Here is a 25012-nt window from a genome sequence, read left to right as displayed (position 1 = left end):
TTAGTATCTCTTGCCGTCTGTCTTTTGTGTTTTTCTTGCTTTGGTTTTCTATGCATATCTCTTGGTATATATGCATAATTTCCTCTAGTCCTCTTTAGGAGGGGGAGGGGGGGGGGGGGGGGGAAGAAGTCCAATGTGATGGACAAGTATCTGTCAAAATTCCAAATAATAGAATGTCCTGCCTCTGAAGAGTTCCACATTTTTATCTTTCAAAGTATCACTGATTTCATATTTTAAGGTGGAATACAATATGTATGTTGTTTGCTTTTTTCTTTAATGTGGAGATCTTGCTTTAAGCAGATTGGCTGTATTTTCTTCCGGGTATGAGCAATTGTCTTTGACTATTCTATTTTTTTTTTTTTTTTTTGCAGTATTCACCCAGCATGACCATGAGTGTGTGATATCCTGTGATACGCCATTGGATTACATTTCTCAGAATACCTCTTCAGCAGAGGACTACCAATGCCCTGGCAGTGAGGATTATAAACAAATTTTGCATCTTGTATATTTAAAAGCAGGAAAGCATCCACCCCACAGGCTCCTTTGAACCTATTCAGAAACTCTAAAAAAAAACAGACAAAAAAAATAAATAAAAACAATACAAAAAAGAATGAATGACCGGACTGCATATCTGCAATGACTTTAAACTGCAGTGTCGAGGGGAGGGTGACTTCTGGAATGACCGCCCATACTCTTATGCCAAAACTTGGCATGCAGAAGCAAGAGGACCCTTCCTGGACTTTCAGAAACAGTTTGCAAGACTTGGGCTCAACATTCAGCTACATACTGTAGTAAAACAAGCAGCTATATCTATGAAAATAATAAGAAGGTTAGTGTGACTTAAATGGAAGAACCGATTTTGGCTGTATCTTTATGTATCTTGACACGTTAACTTCTTTGGTGGTAGAATGAACATGCTCTACTGGCACTGAAGAAATGATCTCCATCATCCATGCAAGATTGGGATTTAAGTTATTTTTTTTATTATTATTATTATTATTACTTACTTACTGTGTCTCAAGTGGGCTAAACTCCTGAAGTCTTACCTTCATGTTAGTTAAGAATGTGCATACATTGTGCTCCAAAGGATCGTTCAAAGGTATGCATTTCTGGAAGTTCATTCTATGATATCCACATAGGTCTACCATTACAATTGCGTACATTCCTCATCTGTCTTGGATAAAAGTAAATGTAATTCCCTTTGTAATTTTTTTTTCTTACTGGTTAGATGTCATTTAATCACTTGGAATGGGGTGCAAGTAAGCTTGAAGGATAACAAAAGCAGATGGTTCTTGGAAAGACGATGACAATTGTTTAATTAATCAGTATAATACAAACTTGTTTTTTTTTTTAAATGAAGACTGAATACAGTCAGTAAAACAAAGACAATAGATGACAAACTGTTAACCTGTCAGGCATGCAATTGGCACATAATAACTATAATTTAATTCTAAGAACATCCCATAAAGACAGGAGACTTTTCTTAATTGGCCCAGTAGAAAGTGTGACGTTGGTAAGAATAACAAAAATGTTCAAAATAAACTCCTCTGGATGGCATCATAGAGCAAAGCAGCCAGTAACAAGACTTTATTTTAAAGAAATCATATTTGCACATCTTAAAGAGCACTAAATGTAACCCTCTTACCTACAGCTACCCACCTGGTAACATTCACCCAGCCACAAACCCTCTCACATACAGCCACTCACCTGGTCACATTCACCCAGCCAGAAACCCTCTCACATACAGCCACTCACCTGGTCACATTCACCCAGCCGCAAACACTCTCACATACAGCCACTCACCTGGTCACATTCACCCAGCCGCAAACACTCTCACATACAGCCACTCACCTGGTCACATTCACCCAGCCAGAAACCCTCTCACATACAGCTACCCACCTGGTCACATTCACCCAGCCAGAAACCCTCTCACATACAGCCACTCACCTGGTCACATTCACCCAGCCGCAAACACTCTCACATACAGCTACCCACCTGGTCACATTCACCCAGCCAGAAACCCTCTCACATACAGCCACTCACCTGGTCACATTCACCCAGCCAGAAACACTCTCACATACAGCCACTCACCTGGTCACATTCACCCAGCCGCAAACACTCTCACATACAGCTACCCACCTGGTCACATTCACCCAGCCGCAAACACTGTCACATACAGCTACCCACCTGGTCACATTCACCCAGCCACAAACCCTCTCACATACATCTAGTTAATCTGAAGCAAAATGTTCTTCAGTATATAAGCTTTGACATTTTACAGCAAGATCTTCAAATTATATCCTGAATATAGTATTTCATAAAGTAAGAAACCCCCTATGTAAATTTATAGATTCAACAAGTGTTGTATTTAATTGTATATTTACACATTTTATACCAAGTATGCATTTTCATATCTAGTACAGATCTGAATCGTATGCAGAAAGATAATCAGGATTTGGAATGGTGTCAGCCATTATTATTTTCATTCTGTGTCCATGCAGTTAATTTGATATTAAAAAAAAAATGATCACAATATTGATCAGATATGGAGACATGACACCGCTCATTCCAGTTACAGAGTTGCAAAGCATAGGTTAAGAATGTTAAACCTGCCTAACTTGCAAAACCCCTTTTACCTATGCTACTCATTTAACAGAAAAATGTATAGTAGATGCACAGTTTTTTGTTTTAAGTCCACCTGGGGACATTCAGCAACAAACAGGCTTTATTTCTAGGATGGTCTGCATTCTGGAAATGTACGAAAAAAAAATAGTACAATCAGTAGTGCAATCACCTTGACATTTTAAATGAATTGTTAGCAACTTAAAGGGACATTCAAAGCATCATAACCACTAGAGTATATTGAAGTGGTTATGTTGCTGGGATGTTACAAGTTAAATCTTTGGGGGTTTTCTGGTTTGTTTGTTTTTTGGTTTGTTTTTTATCAAGCTAACCTCAGTTTATTCAGTCCATTTGACAAAAAAATGGAATCCCATGAACCCATAACAATATAGAAACATTTGCTGATCAGACAACCTAGAACTGCCTTACTGTAGGGTTGTTTTTTACATAACATTACTTTTATGGAATGCTTGATCTTGGCCTTCAGAAACAGACTAGTGCATACGATCATTAGTAAAAGGTCTTCTGCAACCCTGGACATCTACCACAACCTGAATTCCAATAGCAATGTCAACGTCTTCCTCAAAATCAAGAGATTTTAAATCCAGAACCATTTGCAATAGCCCTTAAAATAACACTTTAATTGGATCCTAATTTTGATGGGATTGATTGGGTATAGCATACCGTAAATGTCAACTTTTTCAAACAGGATAACTGTGATATCCTAAGTCTTTTAATGTCTTGCATTGTGGACTCTCTTCATTTGTCACAATAATTAGTCTCTAATTATATCTTCATTGTATTATAATTACAGTGAATAGGCATGGTAGAGACTTGTAAACCTGTATTTAAATGACACTCTTTTGTTTGATTATAAGAGACCATGGCTATATATTGGTATGTCTACAGATGTTCCTCGTGGATTGCTTCTTTTTAGAATATAATATGAAGTGTATGAGGGTTTTGACAGCATGGCGTTAAAAAGACTTTCCTGTAGTATGTCCCAGAGTATTTACCTTTTGATCACTCACACCATGAAGTAATTATAGTGTAAGAAAAACAGATATGCAGTAATTCAAATTACCAGGAGCAAATGCCAACAAGTGTTTTTAGCGATAGTCAACCCATCAAAGAGGTGAGCTAAAGTGGTGTACAAGATACAGTGCCTCACCTTTGACACATGTGGATTTGTTTTACAGTCGTCCAACTCAACTAGCTTGTTAAAAGTGTGTTTACCTGTAACATATACTCACCCTCACTCTCACCAGCCCACATTTAGTTATTCAGCTGTCATGCACTCTGTCACCTACTCACAGCCTGTTACTCACAACCTGTTTCATTTCATCACCCAGTTATAAACCCTGTCACATTCACCTAGCCACAAACCCTCTCATATGCAGCCACCCACATGGTAACATTCACCCTGCCACAAACCCTCTCACGTACAGCCGCTAACCTGGTCACATTCACCCAGCCACAAACCCTCTCACATACAGCCAACCACCTGGTAACATTCACCCTGTCACAAACCCTCTCATGTACAGACGCCGACCTGGTCACATTCACCCAGCCAGAAACCCTCTCACATACAGCTACCCACCTGGTAACATTCACCCAACCACAAACCCTCTCACATACAGCCACTCACCTGGTCACATTCACCCAGCCAGAAACCCTCTCACATACACCTACCCACCTGATAACATTAACCCAGCCACAAACCCTCTCACATACAGCCACTCACCTGGTCACATTCACCCAGCCACAAACACTCTCACATACATCCACCCACCTGGTCACATTCACCCAGCCACAAACACTGTCACATACAGCCACTCACCTAGTCACATTCACCCACCTAATGAATTACATCTATTTATTCACAAAAAGTCAAATTCATAAACCATATTCTGCATTTATTGTGCAAAAGCTTACACACATTATAACAGGCCCTCATACATGTAATATGTACATATAACTGACATATACATGCACATACACTCATTTGTAAGAAATCTGCAGGTTTAGGCTGGTTTTAGAATGTTGGGAACAAGAAGTGTGTTCCACCAATGTTTTTAGTGTTATGGTTAATCATCATTATTAGTGACCACATTTCTCTAGGTTGTTTTGGGACAATGCTGCTGGTTGGCTGGATATGGTCACATATATGAGTTCTACATGGGTCATAGCTGTATATTTATGTATAAGTGTATCAGCATAAGAGCAACTGACACCAGAGACCTTCTTCTTCTACACAAAGGAGACTGGACTCAGATGAATATCAGCTGCATGGTAGGGTGCACTTTGTGGATAGAGATCTCCTTTTGGCCCTCAGATGGAAAATGTTGACATAATAAACATTTTTGAGCTTCAGAGAATGACCATCAGAAAGCCTACCAAGTAAGAACTAGGTGGTTTGATATGGGCATTGAGAATGCCATATTTGTAGTCATTAAGATGATTGTGCATTGCTTGTCCCATAACAACCAGAAAATAATTTAGCTAGTAATGCTGCTTTACAAACTTTTTAATGGTGTCTAGCTCCACTTTATGAGAACCACTAACAGGCTAGGACTGAGAAAAAAAAATTGTAAAACCTACTTGTAAGATCAGTGAAAATTCAACATTGTACTGAACCTGATGGAATGAAAAACGTGGGTGAAAAAACCCCAATGTAAAATATATGGATGATATTGAATATCTTAAAGTACCCCAATGGTGTGATTTTGGTAAATGAATACATAGTTATTGCATAACAGTAAATCATGTCTACAGAGTTACATTTTGATATCATCACTGGATTTTTTCCAAACTGCCATTTTGAAATTTTATAAACATTGAAAAATATTAAGCTAAATGTACATTAGTTTTTGAGAGGAAGGACTTCCTGCCTAGATCAGTGATTCCCATACATGTTCATAAGCAGGCACTCCAACAGACCTGTATGTAGATATTTCTCTAGTTCTGTTCCAGTGAAGATACTGACAACATGTCTACCATTGGTGAGCCTTCCAGGCTTGGTTAGGAACCACTGGTCTTGAATACAACATACAAAAAGTATGAATGAATGACTCTTGCATTCAAGAATTCAAATGAGAGACTAGACTGTGTGAGAGGAACATATCCAAAAGCGTTACAGAAGCCCCAAGGACAGCTCAGTCAACTCTGCATCAATACACAGCTGGTCATTGGCAGTTGTAAACACGTAAACATCAAGGTCATCAACAAAATGTTTGAGACCTTGATGCAACTAAACCACTATACATTCACTCACCTAAATAGACAGACCAGGTGGTGTATTGTAAGGTATGGTACAGCAGGTTTTATTTTATTTTTTATGCTTCCTCTATAAGAAAAGACTTGCCTTGGATAATGCAACACTTTTTACAGAAGGGGTCCACATTTTACAGACTGAGATTAATCACATTTTTCGTTTTGTTGATGTAAAGATTTGTTTCTGCCTGCTACACTACTGTGATATTTTAATAACTTCTACTAGAGCAGGTAAACCCCAATAATAATACAGGAAAGGAGACATAGACGCCAACCACATAAATTAACTGTATACATACATATCACTCGTAAAGTTCTCACCGGTGTCACTCTCCTCTCCCCTCTTAAGGAGCCTGTAGGGACATTGGGTGTGGTGGGGGGCAGGGGAGGAGAATGAACTGTCTCTTGTACACAACATGGGACAACTTTTAACTTTCTTATGAAGGATTTTTTTTTATTATTATTATTTTTTAAACATAAAGGACCTCATTTCAAAAGATGTCTGTGTTCTTTTCATTGTTTTATTTTGTTTTTGTTTGTTTTTTTCTATCATATCCCAAAGCAACTTTGTACAGGATTATGCTAATAACCCACATTCTTCCTATTAATTTTTTTTATATATACTTTTGTGTTTTGTTTTGTTTTTTGTTTTCTCTTCCTGCAATGTCTGCGTAATTCTAGTGTGATGTAAAATACTGTAACTTTAGGACAGGATTTAAAAGACAAAAAAATAAAACTGTACTGCTATTCGTTCTTTATATGATATGACAGTATTTGGGATATGAAGCATTCTTTCACAAGGTGTGCTTTGTATTTGCTTGTAGGGTTAGAATTCAGTCCTAGATTTTAGTTGTCCAGTGTAGGATATATATATATATCATGTCATTTGTATGTTCTTTATATTGTAAAAATTCTTTAGACTGAAAGTTGCTTATCAAAACAAAAAAAAAGAAAACAAAAAAATAACTGCATCAATAAATGTAATTTGATTTTTTTCATACATATGACTGGACTCTTGTTTTGTATAATATGTTTATAAAAATCTGGTACGTTCTACTACTAATAAAAGTGTTTGCGGTAAATTACAAGCACAGTAAAATAACCTAGCCAAATCGATAACCAGAAATACAAGCTTCTATTACACCCATAATGTAAAATTTTCAAAACAAATCCTAAAGAAACATTCAAATGTCTGTTTGGAACACACCATGTTAATTACACGTTACTTATTGGCACATAAATAAGTGGTCAATGGGTTTAAACAGGCAAGTCTGATGCCAACATGTACCAAGTGCTTAAATACATCAAACAGAATCATTATCTTCATGGAGTTGTGGTGCAGGGGAGTCCTGGTCAGCCTATAAGGGAGAAACTCATTCATCTAATTTCTCAAAGGTATGTGACTTTCTTTTTTTGGCTTTTTTTTATGGAAATTTAGCCATGAATTTTTAATATCCGTAAATGAAACTATTATTGGCGTTGCATAATGCATATTATATGTGTATTACAATTCTATTAAAAAATATGATAATTCTATTTAAAGCATGTGATGTGAAACATTATGCCCAGTCCTAAATACCATATTGTGTCATCCAAAGATATAATGTTGATTGACTATGATGAAGAAAAGAGGGGACATACAGTATAAAATAAGCACAGCAAGTATTTTCCCAAAGGTTAAACAGCAGCAATGTTTTAGTTTGAGACAGACTTTCTATATGAGCCAAAATTAGATTGCTGTTTAAATTGTGGGAATAAACTTCCTGTTGATTATACCGTGTGCCTGCTTATTTTTTCTCTGTTGTTATAGCTATAGAGTTCTTCACCTCAAGGTTTTGAGTAGTTTATTACAATATACTCCTTTCTGGCTTTGTTTATTTGTGTGTGTACATTTTATATATTCAGAGTACGGTAAAATTTGTTTGTCACCACTACTGAAATCATTTAACAAGTGCACTCTCTACACTGAATTTCTAAAAACAAATTCACTCGTGATGACATTATACAGAGATCCTTCGAGAATAAGATATTTATAAATTCTCCGTCCCCGCATAGTTAGAACTCCAAATGTCTTAGAATTCACATTTGCTCTCTTAAAAGTAAGGGGCATTTTAAGCAGCATAACCACTCTGTTAGAAAAATCTAAGCAGTTTTTTTTATTTTCCCAGAATGTTTTTATTGTATTCTAAATTTTGTCTTTCAGATTGAATTCTCCACAGTTCAGAGATTAGTGACTAAACCCCAGTACTTTCAGAATTGAAAAGCTCATCCTAAGCAGTGGTAACTAGTGAGACAGGTGATTATGGTATACTGCACATTTTAATATATACATATATATTTATTTCCTAGCCACATCCATGGGTAGTTTCACAGGGCATTAAGGAGGCCCGTCAATCACGCAAAAGGCCAAGACATCTGATGAGGATTCTTCTGTTGGTTACAAGGCTACAGACATTAACAAAGGAACGTTGTCTGCATCTAGGGAGGAACCATTATTCAGAATCTCAGGATCAGACCATTTGATATCCAAAGTGAGTAGATAATTTAATATAAAGAAGTTGGCAAGAGTTGAAACAATCCTCAATCCATTATTTTTCTGGCAGAAAAAAAGTGACTTTCCCTGCCCATGATACCGTCAAGGAATTCATTATGGAAAGACAGACTAAATATTTAAACTAATGGTCAACTCATCTCCAGTTCATACCCATTTTATTCCTCTGAGGCTACTTCCTGGGATTCTGCAACTAAAGTTGATGCAGCAGTAAGCTGCATCAACAGGGAGCCTCTGAAGATGGACTCCCACTGTCATACATCCGCAACTTTAAGGACATTTTGCTCCCAGAACTCCTACTGGGGCTTAACTCCATACGAACAGAAGGCTGATTTCCTACAGACTCCCTAGCAGCAACTGTAACAGTCTTCCTCCCCCCAAAAATAAAAACCACACAAATGTACTTTATTTCACACTCACAAAACATTATTCCCTTGTAGCTCTATTTTACACACACACTCTGTGTAGTGAATGTAGTGTGTAGTCACTGCAAACACACTATGCAGTCACTATGCACACACACTACATACCTACACAAGCACACTCTATGGCACTACACACACTGCATTTACACACACACTGCAGTCACTACATCCACTACACCAACACACACTGCAGTCAATATACACACACTTTGCATTTGCTACATAAACACACTCTGCAGTCACTACACATGCTCTATATGCAGAATGTAGATTGTGTGTATAGTGACTGCGCACACTTTGCATTCACTACACAAACACGCTCTGAAGTCCCTATACACAAACACATACTCTGCAGTTAAAAACAAACACTACATTCACTACACACACTTTGCATTCACTAAAATCACTATATATCCTTACACAAACGCACACTACATTCATTATACCTACTCTGCAGTCCCTATACACACAGTACATCCACTATACACACTGCATCCATGAAACACATACCACATCCATGACACACATACCGCATCCACTACACACATTCTACATCCACTAAACACATACCACATTCAGTAGACACACATACTTTATCCTTGTGCGCAGACTCAGGATGAGCCCGGTGGTTAGACTGAGGGGCAGGCCCTTGAGTTGTGTCAGGGGCCCAAAAATTTCTGATGGCATCCCTGGGCCCCTTTAACGTTTTTGGGCTGCCATAGCCTAAGTCCCTTCAGCTATTATTTGCAAGGCTGCCACTTGGGTCTTGATTAATAAATGTATTAAGCATTGGATGTTCAAGTTGTTTAGTCTGACAATTTTATAACAAGACACGGAGGCTCATATTGCATAACCCTTTCTTTACTGTCCACCAATAGCAGCAAAGAATATAAACAGAATGAAAAAATAATGAACATACATTAACATAGGCCCCTCCCCGCTCAGGTCCCAGTATAATAGGCAGCACTTCCCTTCCATTTCCCTCTTTCTTTGCTGCTCCGACACAAAGATAAGTACATATCACCTTTCTCATATTATTTCCTATTGACATTTGTTTAATACTATCATTTTCTTATTGATTTTATTATTATTAATATTATTCTAATTGCTATTGTACTATATAGCTTCTTTTCTTTCTTTCTTTTATTTCTTAATTACTAGTATTATTTTTTCTATATCACCTTATCTCTTGCTTATTCTGTTTTAATTAGAATTCCTTGTTGCATACTTGTTATTTGCTTACTGTTTCCAGGGTCCAGACCTCCCCTGTTATGTCCTGTTGCTTATTGCCTCCGTTTACCTCTTATTCCTGCTAATTCTCTTTGTCCTTGAAACCTTCAGCGCCATTTTGCGCACATTTTTCCCCGGTTTTCGGCTGCGTGCGCATACGAATTAAGCCCATTCGGCTGATTCATAGCGCACACATACCGCTCACCATTCGGCAGATAGGGCTTGTAACGGACCGTTTCGCTCACAAGAGGATAAAAATCGTTTAGGCGATACCTTCAGCTCCCTGGGATACAATCTGCCGCTGGGGAGGAAGGACGGCACCTTCAGCTCCCTGGGACTTACTCTGCCGCTGGGGAGGAAGGACGGCACCTTCAGCTCCCTGGGACTTACTCTGCCGCTGGGGAGGAAGGACGGCACCTTCAGCTCCCTGGGACTTACTCTGCCGCTGGGGAGGAAGGATGGCACCTTGGGACTCCTTTTTGGCCAAATCTGCTAGGGATTGCAGGTACTCTCCTACTAGTTTCCTGGCGAGCTGCACGGCTCTCTCCGGGGGGTTGGGTCCATAGACAGACAGCACCTCATTAACCTCTCTGTCAAACTCCTCCTGAGTGTAGTCATACGCCATGCTTACTCTGCTGAAGTTGGTTCTTTTGTAGATAGGGTCGCTGTACGGGTACTAACGTTGCCCTCAGTTTGTAAATACAGGGGATGGTGTTACCTGTAGCTGTCCTTCTGGTTGTAGGAACGATCCCACCGCTGCCACCAGTTGTAACGGACCGTTTCGCTCACAAGAGGATAAAAACCGTTTAGGCGATAATCCCCTTCCAGATAGACCAGCAGCTACTGCAATCACCAATCTCCCGAACTCCAAACCACATGAATCTTCCAACTCCCGAACTGCACACACTTGAATTCCCCAATCTCCCGAACTGGAAACACACGAACCCTGGAATAGCTGAACAGGAAAAGCATACAATCCGCTTACACTCCTGGCAATCAGCATACAATCCAATTCCCCCAAAAACGAGATGACACTTCGGTTTGAGGGTCAAGCAGAATCTGTTTAATGAGGGCTACCTGCCCAGTATTTATGCAGGTCTCCCACCTGGTGGACACTCCCCTAGGGGACCAAATGGGAGACTGTAACAACAGACAGACATGTATCATTTTAGGACATACAGTCACAATACTTTCCCACAATGCATCCTGGCTTCCTCCCCTCTGCCCTGGAGATAATTGAGAAGTAAATTCAATTATCTCCCAGGACAGAGGCAAGACTCCATTATGCACGTGGTGAACACAGATACAATATTACTTTAAAATACACAAAGTTACTTTTTGCACATAAAACACAGACATGTAACATATCCCCAGATAGCTCAGGTCTGAGTGCACATTATTAGGTGAATGGCACTCAGACCACACGAATACAGTTTAATTGCCATGGAGCCAAAGTCTTTAATTATACAAATAGGCTCCATGGCATAGCTATCTGGGTTAAAACATTCACATAAAATAAACTACCGAAGTTCCAGGTGTTTGGCTAAATTGTCCCAAATAGGAACCAGGGGGCTGGAGGCTCAGCGGTGCCTGCACGTAAAAGTGTCCGCTTTTAGTGCATGAAAGCCGGGCAGAAAAGCGCTGGCTGCCCGGGGAGCTCCAAAACACCGCCATCATGTGGCGGCTAGGTGTAACCGCGACCACCCAGTAACAGTCAATTAAGCTGCGGTTAACCGCAGTTACTGGGTGGTCAATTGCCGGCACACGCTCGTTAAGCCGCGGTTAACCGCGGCTTCAGGGAGGTAGATGGAGGGCACACGCCAGCTTCTGGGTGGCCAATTAACGGCTCCGGACGGCTTCCCACGGCTCTGGGGAGGCTAATAGAAGGCTGTTTGTTCGGTAGACAGAATCTACCGAACGGCTGTGCAGTAAGGAAGGAATAAATCTTTCTGCACAGTAAAATTAACTGTTTTACTGCCGGACCATAATCCAAAGGCAGCAGGCGGGCAACCAGGCTTCTCCAGTTCACAGTGGCGAGGTTGGTTTCGCCACAGGGCTATTCGGCAGTTTGCCGCATTCGTTTAATTTTCGCGAACGACCCATTCGCCAGATTTTACGTTTTTCCTATATTTACCTATTGTACCTACGAATTTGTCTCTTTTACCTGCCGAACGTTCGGTTTCTTCTATCACTACCAAACTTCACATTTTTTGCCGTGAATCTTGCGAGATTACGGGCGGCCATTTTCTGACTTCCTATCTTCTTCCCTACCCTCTGTCAGAGTGTGCCACTGGTCTGGGCCCTGGTGAGATTGTTTTTTGCTCTGTTGCTACCTGTTTGGGTGACTAACCCATACTATTCTTGACAGCTTATTGGGCTTAATTTACTGTTATCCCTAACAACCTGCTGTGTTACATAATGCCTAAACCCAGACTAACTTCTGGTTCCCCTCCCTCTGGGGAGTCTGATACCCCACTCAGTAGGGGTGAAGCCCCTGTCACCTCGGGTAATTCACCCACTCGCTCAGATAGAACTACCCACTCTGATGGGGCGCAGTTCTTAGCACTACAGCGCTCGGTGACAGACGCCATTATGGCAGCCATGGGGTCCATGTCATCTACCCTCTCCCACACCATTTCTCAGGCCCTCCTGCCACGTCCTTTGGACGTGCACTACTCGGGCTCCACGACGCCTCTGTCGCGTCCTCATGTGGACCCACAGGGAGAAATACCCAAGAAGGCTACCCATAAGTCTAAACATCCCTCTGCCTCCAGAAACACCATGACTGGCGTACCTACGGTCACCCCAGAAAGCGCCAGAAAGCGTGTCACACCCACGTGAAAGAGCCTTTCCGCGCCAGGCAGAACGGACGCGGCTATGGAAATGTGCCAGAGCACAGGTAGAGAGCGACTCCGACTCAGAAATCGGGTCAAGTGAGGAGGCTAAGATTGAGTCGGACAGCGACTCTGATGTGGATGCCGCTGATATGGGCTTTGACCTCCTTTCCTCTGCTCAGGCAGATAAGTCCGGAGGCGAGCCAGGGACTAGGCACTCCGCAACTGCGGAGTCCACCCTTGTGGATCCGTCAGGGATTCCACTCTTCGACCTGGATGACTTACACCATCTGAGATCGGCAGAGTGGCTCCCGGCCAACCACGTTGCCACGTATCTGGAGAATTGGGTGCGACGCCCACTTAGCAAAGCAGCCCACAACAAATTGAGGGCGGAGTGTCCAAGGCCTGTGGTGCCTAATAAAGTTTGCGACACTCCCGAGGTAGACCCCAAGATGACTTGATTTCTTACAAAACTAGGTTGGAACCCCCGTAAGGGGCTTGAATCTGCCTTAAAATCCTGCCAGGATAAACACCTGGGTATATTCGGCCCATTGGCAAAATTATTTGATTTGGCGGAAGACGCCAGAGCGGAGAACCGCATGGTTGACCCTGAAGACCTTCATGGTTGGGTCCAGAGAGCAATCTGTATTGACGGGAGCGTTAACACCTCCCTCTCGATTGAACGGTGTAAAGCCATTCTATTTAAGATAGAACCAAAACTGGCCAATCTTGCCCTCACGGAAGCCGGTAAGGACGGCCAAGGTCTTCTCTTCGGCGACTCCTTTATCAAAGATTTGGGGCGTTTTATTGGGGCATTTACTGCCCTGGATAAGGCACAAGCGAGTTTTCCAGGGGCGGGTCTCCACCAGGGCCGGCAGATCCAGGAGCAGTCTGTCCGGCCGTAATTATTTCCAATCCCGTGGCACGGGACGAGGCTCCTTTCAACAGCGAACCCAGTACCAGGAGACTAACACCCGTCCCTCCTTCTTCCCATCTCGTGGACGCCCGTGGCGATCCAGAGGCTTCCGAGGCCACTCCAGTTCCAGATGACCCTACGGTGAGTCACCTCATACCACATATTTCTTCTCCTGTTTGTGTAGGGGGCAGACTCTGACATTTTTTCCCACCATGGTCACAAATCACGTCAGACCCCTGGGACCTGACCACTATTCGGGTCCTGACCACTATTCCTGACCACTATTCGGGGTTTTCACATAGAACTGATAGAACACCATATACACATCCTCCCCCCCCCCCCCTCGACCGATCTGCTTTTAACTCCAGGATCGCAGACGGATCGACGAGGAACTCTCCACCCTTCTTACCAAAGGGGTTATAGAACGGGTGCCCCTCAACACCACAGGGATCATAAGCAACATTTTCCTAATGGAAAAGAAAGGCGGTCAATTGAGACCCGTCATAAGTCTGCGCCCCCTCAATGCCATAGTCCGGTACCGTCATTTCAAGATGGAAGGTATCCACCTGTTACGGGATCTTCTAGCTTTACTAGCCTGTCTCCGTGAAAGAGATCTCAAGGATGCGTACTTGACGGTACCGATTGCGTTGGGTTCCCGAGACCTCCTACGCTTTCATTGGCACCACGAGACTTGGCGGTTTACATGCCTACCTTTTGGCCTCTCCTCGGCACCGTGGTGCTTCACGAAGCTACTACGTCCGGTGATGGCCTGGTTACGCAGTCGGGGAGTTCGTCTAATCGTATACCTAGACGACATCCTCCTCATGGCCCAAGATCGCTCCACTCTCCTTACCCACCTCCGACTGGCCATAGACCTCCTCTCCCGCTTGGGTTTCGTTATCAACTGGGAAAAGTCGTGCCTGACCCCCGCCACTCGCATGGAATTCCTAGGATTCCTTGTGGACTCGGGAACGGCGACTCCGAGCCTGCCGAAATCCACGATCCGTTCCATCCGCAAAGAGCTATGCAGAGCCCTCAATCGGCCCCAGCTCACTTTGCGACAGCTTGCACGGCTAATCGGCCTCCTGGCCTCATCGATACAGGCGGTATTCCCGGGCCCGCTCCACTACCGAGCATTGCAACGCCTGAAGATTGCACACCTGAGAGCCGGTGCATCCTACGCAGACCTGGTGTCGCTGGACAGCGAAACGAAGGACGAACTGCGATGGTGGATTATCAACCTGTCTGCATGGAACGGCAAAGCGATCTTCGGCTCCCTACCGGAGTTCACGATCGACTCAGATGCAAGCCTCCACGGCTGGGGGGCCCATTGCGAAGGAATTTCAACGGGCGGCCGTTGGTCGGTAGCCGAGTCCCGGCTACACATCAACGCGCTGGAACTCCTAGCGGGTTCCTTCGCCATCCGCAGCTTCTCGAAGGACCAAGCCTTAACTTGCATCCGTCTCCGCATGGACAACGTCTCAGCGGTGAGGTATGTCAACCACCTGGGAGGTACGCAGTCGGCAGTGTTGGCCACCTTGGCGAAAGACTTTTGGGAATTCTGCCTAGAACGGAACCTGATGGTCCACGCGGAATACTTACCTGGTCTACACAACGTTCAGGCGGACTGGGGGTCACGCTATCTTTCAGACACCAGCGACTGGAAGTTGGACACGGAGGTGTTCTCCAGTTTATCATCTCTTTGGGGTCCCTTCACTATCGACTTCTTTGCTTCCCGACTCAACACCCAACTGTCTCGCTTCTTCAGCTGGAGGCCAGACCCGATGGCGGAGGCGGTGGACGCCTTCCTGCAAGAATGGAGCAGGTGCCCCCTATATGCTTTCCCCCCCATTTTCCATGATCCCACGCTCGCACCTGCAGACACCGGGCGGAGTTAGTCATGTTGACCCCTTTCTGGGAAACGCAGTCATGGTTCCCTCAAATACTCGAGATGGCGATGGACTATCCCAGACTACTGCCGTCATTCCAGGACTTACTGCTGGATCCGATGGGACGAGGTCACCCACTCCGGTTGGACGGCTCCCTCCCACTCCTGGCGTGGCGGATCTCCGGGGACCCTGGGAGATCCAAGGAGTTTCGGACGCAACTAGATGCCTGTTGGCGGAAGCATGGGCTCCCGGAACTAGACGGGCATATGGGTCAGCTTGACGAGCTTGGGCTGGCTGGTGCCTGGCTAGGGACGAGGATCCCGTTTCGGCCCCTGTAACCACGGTCCTACAATTCCTGACTTCCCTCTTTGAGGCGGGGAAGGCTTACAGGACTATCAATCTCTATCGGTCGGCCATCTCTGTGATTCATCAAGGCTTTGACGGATGCCCTGTGGGACAACACCACTTAGTATGCCAACTCCTCAAAGGCTCTCGATTCTCCCGCCCACCCAGGCCTCGTTACTCCACAACCTGGGATGTCTCTCTTGTGTTGTCCTTCATCTCATCCTGGCCCGCTAACTCAGCACTCTCCTTGAAACAACTATCTGCCAAGTTGGTTTGCCTGCTCTGCCTTGTATCATGCAAGAGGGTCTCGGATGTCAGAGCTCTGGACTTCGACGCCAGGTCATACACCCCGGACGGGGTAACGTTCAACATCAGTCGACGGACGAAGACCTCTATCAAATCGGTGTCCTATCCGAGTTTCCCTACCTCTCCAGCATTGTGCCCAGTGGCTTGCCTACGCGAATACGAAAATCGTACCAAACTTCACCATTCAGCTGTATCCCCACAGCTATTCTTATCCTTTTGTCCTCCTTTCCGCCCAGTCTCTAGCACCACATTATCACGCTGGGTGAAATCGTTATTGGCCCAGGCGGGTATTGATACCGCGGTCTTCGGCGCCCATTCGGTCCGGGGGGCCTCAGCCTCCTCGATGATGACTGCAGGTGCACGTCTGGAGGACCTTATGAAGACAGGCGATTGGTCTAGGGAGTCTACTTTCCGGGAATTTTACTTTCGCCCGGCCCCACATACTTTTGCTGCAGTAGTTGACCAGCTTTAAACTTGCAATATGAGCCTCCGTGTCTTGTTATAAAATTGCATGATTTTGCTATTACATTACGAAAAGTCATGATTTTATTAAAGACACGGAGGCGAGTATTGTCCCACCCACGTTCTATTACTAATGTTATATAATTTCCCTACCCTGTTGTCGGATGTTACCACGAGTTCACATCGAATATTTGGTACGGTAAGTGGGGCCGTGTCGTAGGGTAAGTGTATGTTGGTTACTTGCTAATCACCCTGTAGTGTGGGACTGTATATATGTGGGATTTTTGTTCCACAGTTTAAAACTTGACACTAATTGCAATTATCGACTTTAACCTGTCGGCTCCTGTTCCTTTATGTTTTCACAGCTTGATCTGACAAGATGGCATGCCGTTATCCAGCTTGAGAGGACTCCCCCCGCTGATACTCTCTGGTCCTACAGTTCATCCGGTCGTACTTCCCTGTTGTTGAATTATCCTCTTCAGTTATAAGTTGTCTACTTATTGGACTTTATTACCATTCTTGGTTGGACATTGTTACTACGGTCGCATCTTCAGAAAGAGGGAAATGGAAGGAAGTGCTGCCTATTATACTGGGACCTGAGCGGGGAGGGGCCTATGTTAATGTATGTTCATTATTTTTTCATTCTGTTTATATTCTTTGCTGCTATTGGTGGACAGTAAAGAAAGGGTTATGCCATACTCGCCTCCGTGTCTTTAATAAAATCATGACTTTTCGTCTAGTAATAGCAAAATCATGCAATTTTGGTAAAGGTGTGTGTTATCTGCCTTGACGGTTGCGGTTTTTAGTTTCTAATATTTTATGCGTTGTTAATTTACTGTATTGCATCATTAAGTGTTTTTGTCTGTTTTTTATTTCTCTCTCTCCCTTACTTATTACTTGGGTATTCCAATCAATGTGCTGCCATGGATATGAACAGGAAAAGGGAAAATATATTCATACTTATAATTTCCTTTTCCTGGTCACAGGCCAAGGCAGCACAACAGTTCCACCCTTTTACAGTTATATGCAAATTAAATCAAACTCCAGAAAAAAAAATCCTGTAAGAAACTTGGTGCTGCAACTCCATCCCCAATGGGGAAAACATATCCACAGAAGATAGAAACAATAAAAAATACTGTGGTCACTTACTTTATGCGGAGGTTTCAGATGGGCTGTAAAGTGGTGCTTATTAATTTCAACAGGAGAGCGCAAAGATAGTAAATAGTAAAATAAAATACCTTATGATAAAAATAAATAAAAATCATGTTAAGCGGCTATACACAAAACAAAAGTTCCTTAAAAGTCTTTATCTAAATACAAATAAAAAAAAGTGTCAGCGCCATATATGATAGCCTTACAGTGGGCAATCAGTTAAGTTAGTGATTTTTCACATCCTATCCCTGTGATTCAGTGGTAGATATATTATCACCTCTATGCATCACATCGTTAGATTATGCACATAAATATATTTAAAAACTTGCGTAGGAGCCCAAAAGTTAATCCTGTGCTGCAGAAAAATTGTAATATCAGTAGATACACTGTGGTTCAATGTAGCTTGTACCTTAAAAGGATACAAAAAAGCTTTTCATAGTGTAAAACTGCATTTATTAGTATAAAAAAAAATTTCCCTTCCCCCAAATAGAAACCCTTACATTAGCAAGTGGTGATACTTATTTCCAAGATATCACAAACACATTAAGCAGAATCAGAGGCTGAGCAGCCGTTTACCATCCACTGTTCTCTGTAGTACAAAACTCCCAGCCGACCTCAGCGCTGATGGGGTAGAGTATAATGAGTACACTGGAGATCTTGGTGTGTGGTCTATGTGAAACAGGCTGTAGTCGTCAGACCTCTGTATCCTGAATGCTGATAACACTTCAACGCGTTTCGCCTGTTCTACCAGGCTTTTTCAAGATGAAAAGTGTAAAGTGGTGCTTGACTAATCCCAAAGGAAAGTTTCAGTACCTTGCTCTAAAAAGGTCCGCATTCACTGCCATCCAAAACATACAAACAAGATAGCGCATGCGTAGTGCAGCTTTATTAGTAAAAAAAAAAAAATTAAAAAATCGTGGCATGAAAATAGCAAGCAGACCTCATAAACAGGGCATCAAAAATAACATAATGAGAGTGTCCAGGCACACGCCCCCACTCTCCCTCCAAAAAAAATATAGAACAAAAGCCCTGTACCATGTCAGAATTTTCTTTACTAATAAAGCACTACACATGAACCATCTTGCTTGTATATTATGGATGGCATTGAGTGGAGCAAGGTGGTGAAACTTTTACAGTTATACTTTGGATATTGCTGGGTTGACTGATGGTGGGGTATTTATACCTTTATTTTAGATTGGTTCCCGTCTCATTAGGTATAGGGAGGAGCTACTCATTGTTGTGCTGCCCTAGACTATGAATATTTTCATAAATATACACATATACACAATTTACTTGTTCTAACAGAACACTCAAAGCAAAGACCCATGACCACTACCCGTTATAAAGGTTATGGTGCCAGGAGTGAACTGGAGCCCTGCCATGGTAATTTTTCAAACCATTTTAGATTGGATTAAAAATTTACCCGAATCCTGCCAAGACCCTGGCTTCAGCCCCATGCAGAATAATCCGTTAAACACGACTGAGCTAAACATGACAATGTTCAAAGGTTGATAGTAAGAGAAAGGAGGTTTGGGCAGGGAGGGGGAGAGAGAAAGGCACCCTTGAAGAATGTCAAAACATTCTCAGGCTATCATTAGCACCCCATTCACAAAATTGAGTGAAGAAGTATGCATATTTTTTTACTTACTCTTCTGAACTGGGAGCTAGTGATAAGCTAAGAGCATCAATTGATGCTCTTAGCTTATCATCGGTATCTGGTCCGAGGCTTCTTGACTGAATCATCTTTACTTAATTTACTTCAGTAAGTAGAGGGAAAGAGCAGTCATCCAAGTTTTTGGGTTAAAGCGTTCATTAATGGTTGAAGCCCTTAAGGTTAGGCAGCGCTCAAGCTCTATTCACAAGATTTCTTAATTGTGATGAAATAGTTATGGTGTCTGAACATCCCTTTAACTATACTATAAGGTTAGGATTTTGATTTTACTTCCCCTAGCAAAACACCCCCTGCAATAAGTGATTCCTTGTGATTAGCAGGTAATAAAAAACGTTAATCTCAAGATAGCATGAGGTCACCCAGAACCAGCAGAAATATGAATGCACCTTGCTTCTAGAAAGTCACTCTCTTTGACTGCCCATTATTATAGTGGTATTACACCTTTAAATGTTTATTTTATAGGCATATTTCTACAAGTAACGGTATCAAGGGCTTCTGTGACAAAATAGCAAATATGAAAAAAAAATTCCAGTCCTGTCCCATTAGCAATTTACCTACCTAGATTTCATTACTTAGGAGTGAATGGATGTTTTGTCAACAGATTGTGCCCACACAAATACAAGGGCAGTTCACAGACTTGGGAATAAGAGGCTCACTATCCAATGATTCAGTATTATGGTCCGTATTAAGGCTTAGGTCCACTTGACCCAGCATATAAGAGAGGCAGGAGACAAAATATTTGTGTAGTTATATGATAGAAAGGAAGGTTTCAAACAATGAAAGACATTTTAGTTTAGTTCGTTTTAAATTGTATTTGTTACACAAAAGTAGGAATAATTTGGAAAACAGTTCTCTACAAAAAAAAACAAAAAACTTACCACTTACAATAATCAACCACTCTTTTCACAGTCTTATGGTTTTTACAAGTATTAGTAAAGTGACCCATGTATGCAGCCATTTTCTTTACTGACGATATAAGAGCCAATTTGACTTTGGACTGTTTGGAAAGTGTCTAATCAAGGTAATAACTATCAACCCAGCTTAAATTGATAGAATTTAGCCATAACACTATTGGTAAAAGAAAATGGTGTTTTTGCATTCCATATAAAACTTGCAAATCCGTGTAGAAGCCATATATTGTACTCTGGTAAATACCAGTGAAATTACCTCAGAACACTACACTACAGCCATGTACCCCCACCCGTTGGATTTGCTGAATTAGAATGTTTGAAGGAAATCAGAATGTTTGAAGGAAATCTTGGACATCAAATTAAACCCTACAAACAAGGTATTTAAAACATATGTTGATGGGATTTATTTTAATAGTGTTTATTTTAAAGGAAACAAGGTTTATATATTAGAATTTGAATTAATAAAATTACCAAATATGTTCCAGCATGACATGGAACATGACATGGAACATGACATAGGTTTCCAAAGGTTCACTTTATTGAGCTCTGAGGTAACCAAACACCCAGGGAGCACAGAGTGAAACTCCCAGTCCTTGAAAATGTTATATACAGCACACAGTATGAAGTTCCTAGTAATGTGGATTCCAAAAGTCTAAGCAGCTTAGTTCTCTAACAGATGGTCCAGTAGATTCTAACAGTAAGATGGAATTTTGTCTACACCTTCTCTAATTCTCTATCTCAGTGTCACTGCTGGTTGCAGCCTTCTGTAATCCATTAGAATGGCCATTGGTGGTGCTCTCCGAATGGAAGCCATTGAGTTGACTGGTCCCTTTCTTAATGGAGATGGGACATGGTACAAAAACTGGGTTAGGTCGTTTCAGATTCATAAAGCTTTTCTGCATCTTGTGTTCCAACATCATGTGGTTTTGAGGAGAAAGACCCAAGCATGCTCTAAAAAAAGGGAAAACAGGATAATGACTTAAATTGTACATCCACCAATGAGGCAATGTTAAAGAAACAGTACGTCAATATGATTACCAGTAAACACATTCTATTTTTTATATGTATATTTGTTTATAGTGACACACATGGGTTGTTCACTTGGAAAACATCCAGTTTTTCCCTTAATATGTCAAAGTATACAAAAGACTGAGGTGCCTAATGCATTACTTGCACATGCACGTTACAGAAAAGAAGTCCAAGTATTTGACTGTGTATGCAAAAAGTATTATGTCTTACAGTGTTAAATCATAATACAATATTAGTTCACATGTCCTTCAAGAAGATGTATGTGACTGATTTGACACCCAGGCTGTTTGTTGTTTTTCTGTTTGTTTGCTTTTTAGTATTTGTTGTTTTACTTTTAAGTTTGGCCTATATTTGTTTATACATTCCATTGCAATAAATACACAGGGGGGGAATGAACATGGGCAACCATTTGTTCCAACGAACAGGATTGCCACATAAGGAGCTTCATTCAAAGGGTACCAATAAAAATGTGAAGAAAAAAAATTGGGGACAAATGCCTTGGGGCATGAAACACATCTGACATTTGTCCCCTACTTCTGTTTTTCAGTTTTGTTTTAGTTTATCAATAAAAGCTATATTTTAGCACCCTTGATTTCTCAGCTGAGAAGTACGGCCTACATGTCCAACAAACAGGAATCAAATTACAGTTACTTCAACAAAGCAGAAGTCACACAAATGCAGTTTAGCTTCTTTTTTTCCTCAAACAACTCTATTTTTGGGCTACCTATTTTCCCCAAAAGCTTTCACTACTCTAAAGAGCCAGGTCATCTATCATGTTGGGTGGTATCAAACTAACTGTCAAAACACTGGCTTTGGTATGCATGAGTGTACATTGTACAACAATAAGGTTATCTAGTATTACACTATTACTACTTTTCTGTTCTATTTAATGAAATGAGGAATCAAAGATCAACACTAATTTGCTATTTTGTCTGAGGAATCACAGTTCTATTTTCACTTAAGAGGTTTATGTCCCCTATATTGATAGAAAGGCATTTTATTACACTTCTTTGGGGAAAAAAAATAAATTACAAGTCTTTAACATAGTTTGAACCAGAATTGTAGGTAAGAATCTGTTTATTTTGTCTCTTATTTAATTGTTCCACTTACACTGCACCTAAAACTAAATTAGTTGGAAAATTAGGTTGGTAATATTTAATATTGACAATGCTTTGCACAAAAATCTGACATAATGTGAGGTACCTGAAGATGTTCTCAATGCAGTTCCTTTGTCTGAAAAGTGCATTGACTACTGGAGTTCCGTCTGGAACAAGAGGTGCTTTGCAGAGGAAGCTGAGAATGGACAAGACACTGTGGAAAGTCTGGAATTCCTGGTCTGCCTCGGTGCAGAAGGTAATCCTCTGGCAAATTTCAGTAAGTATCACAAGGTCCAAAATAATGGGGCTGGCAAGCAGGGAGTCCTGAGAAAATAGGAGAAAATATTAAGAATAGAACCATTTTTGTGCTATAAACCACTCTCTTACTCCAACGTTATAGATTTAAGTGTGTACATAGATGAGATATAAAGCAAAAACAGCATGAAAGACTTTCTACAGGGACACTTTCATTGACCTTTATTATTATTTATAAAGCGTCAAATTCCGCAGTGTTATACAATGGGTGGACTAACACATGTTTTTGTAACCAGATTAGCCGGACCCACAGGAACAGAGGGAATTGAGGGCCCTGCTCAATGAGCTTACATTCTAGAGGGAGTGGGGTATAGTGACACAAAAGGTAACAGCAGGGTAGAAAAGTAGGTTGCTAGGATAGTATTCACTGAGGGCTTAGGGTTTTGTTTTGATAACAGTTGCAGGAGAGGAATCAGGGTGCGGGGAGAGAAAGCGGTTGACAGTTTAATTAAAATGCTTTTATGAAGACGTTTTCAAAGATTTTTTGAAGGAGTGGAGACTGGGTGAAAGTATAACAGAGAGGGGAAGGGCGTTCCATAGGAATGGTACAGCCCTAGAGAAGTCTTTAAGGCGAGCATCAGAGATTAGACGTAGTACTTCGGCAGAGCGAAGGGGCATAGAAGGGACATATTTGTGTATTAGGATAGGTAGGTTGGAGCATCATTGTGTAGAGATTTGTAAATAAGTACCAGGATCTTAAAATGAGCCCCATATCTTAAGGGAAGCCATTGTAGGAACTGACAGAGGGGGAGGAGTGGGAGGTGCGGGCGGAAAGCCTTGCCGCATACATTATAGACTGTAACGGGGCAAGCTGGAAACACGTAAGACCACTGAGAAGCAGATTACAGTAGTCAAGGCAAGAGAGGACAGCGGAATGAACAAGCACCTTAGCCGTATCAGACATTAAATAGGGGTGGATGCGCGCTAAGATTTGGCGATTTGATTGGACATGAGGGGTAAGGGAGAGGTCGGAGTCAAAGATAACACCTAGGCAGCGAGCCTGCGAGGTAGAGCTGATGGTAGCGCCATTGACTTGGAGGGAAACAGACAAGGGAGTAGCAACACTTGAGGGAGGGAAGACCAGAAGTTCTTATTTGGACAGGTTGAGTTTAAGAAAGTGAGCAGCCATCCAGTTGGAAATAGCAGAGAGGCAGTCAGATACACAAGTCAAGAGGGGTGGTGAGAAATCAGGGGAAGACCTTTAACACATTTACCTCTGAATGGAAAGCACTACCACTTTTCTGGGCTAACACAAATTATGTATGTATGTGCACAAGTATATTTAGGTTTACAGATGAACCACACATACTCTTATGGGTTAGGTAGTGTTCTCAAAGCAGTGTTACTCGTGTGCAAAATTCAACTCTCAAATACTCCAGAAAAAAAAAACATTTGGTGGACTACATGTTTGCATTGTAATCGAATCTCCAGGATATGCTACTATTTTTACCAAATCAAAGTAGATTTGATGCTTTAGGTCAATGTATATGAAAAGTGGATAATAGATGATTATTTTACCTCACATGTGTTGTGAATGACAATTGTGTTTGTTCCTCCCATCATTATTTCTGATGTATATTCATCCAATGCTCGTTTGCTGTCTCCCACATAAGGAACATATTTTATCACCACCTTAAAGAACAAGAAAAAATAAATCACCAGTGAACATTAGCTACCCCACTGAGCCACAATGTGTACATCCTGAAAATATAAGTAATAAACTTAAAGACAAACAAACTTTTTAAAAATGTGTTATGGTGGAGTATTTGTCTTTTTAAGAAATGTTTTATTGTGTAATGTTTATTTGTTCGGTTGTCCCTGCAGTTTAGTATGCAAAAGAATAACCACTAATAAAGCTAAGGTATGGATTATCCCCACCCCGAAAGGCCTTACTCTTTCTGGTGAGTGACTGTTCTAACATGGAACTTTCAGGTACTAGAACATTACATATGTGTATGCTTTACATCGTGGAACACAAAGCAG

The 25012-nt window shown here is 41.8% G+C and overlaps 2 protein-coding genes across 3 annotated transcripts in view; one reads left to right on the top strand and one right to left on the bottom strand.

Moving 5' to 3' along the window:
* Positions 1-6863, top strand: part of SSBP4 (single stranded DNA binding protein 4) — a 401255-nt gene extending 394392 nt beyond the window's left edge. For both annotated transcript variants that reach the window (XM_063455410.1, XM_063455411.1), the window contains one exon: positions 372-6863. In XM_063455410.1, coding sequence (XP_063311480.1) covers positions 372-401 — 30 coding nt within the window. In that variant the 3' untranslated portion in view covers positions 402-6863. The remainder of the gene's footprint in view (positions 1-371) is intronic.
* A 14105-nt stretch (positions 6864-20968) lies between these two features.
* ISYNA1 (inositol-3-phosphate synthase 1) overlaps positions 20969-25012 on the bottom strand; it is a 33172-nt gene continuing 29128 nt past the window's right edge. The window contains exons 9-11 of the mRNA XM_063455407.1: positions 24548-24661; positions 22821-23038; positions 20969-21539 (exon numbers count right to left, since the gene is read on the bottom strand). Of these exons, the coding sequence (XP_063311477.1) occupies positions 21314-21539; positions 22821-23038; positions 24548-24661 (558 nt within the window). The 3' untranslated portion in view covers positions 20969-21313. The remainder of the gene's footprint in view (positions 21540-22820; positions 23039-24547; positions 24662-25012) is intronic.

Source organism: Pelobates fuscus, chromosome 5 (genome assembly GCF_036172605.1).
Source record: "Pelobates fuscus isolate aPelFus1 chromosome 5, aPelFus1.pri, whole genome shotgun sequence".
NCBI lineage: Eukaryota > Metazoa > Chordata > Amphibia > Anura > Pelobatidae > Pelobates > Pelobates fuscus.
This window is presented reverse-complemented; position numbering and strand designations above follow the sequence as displayed.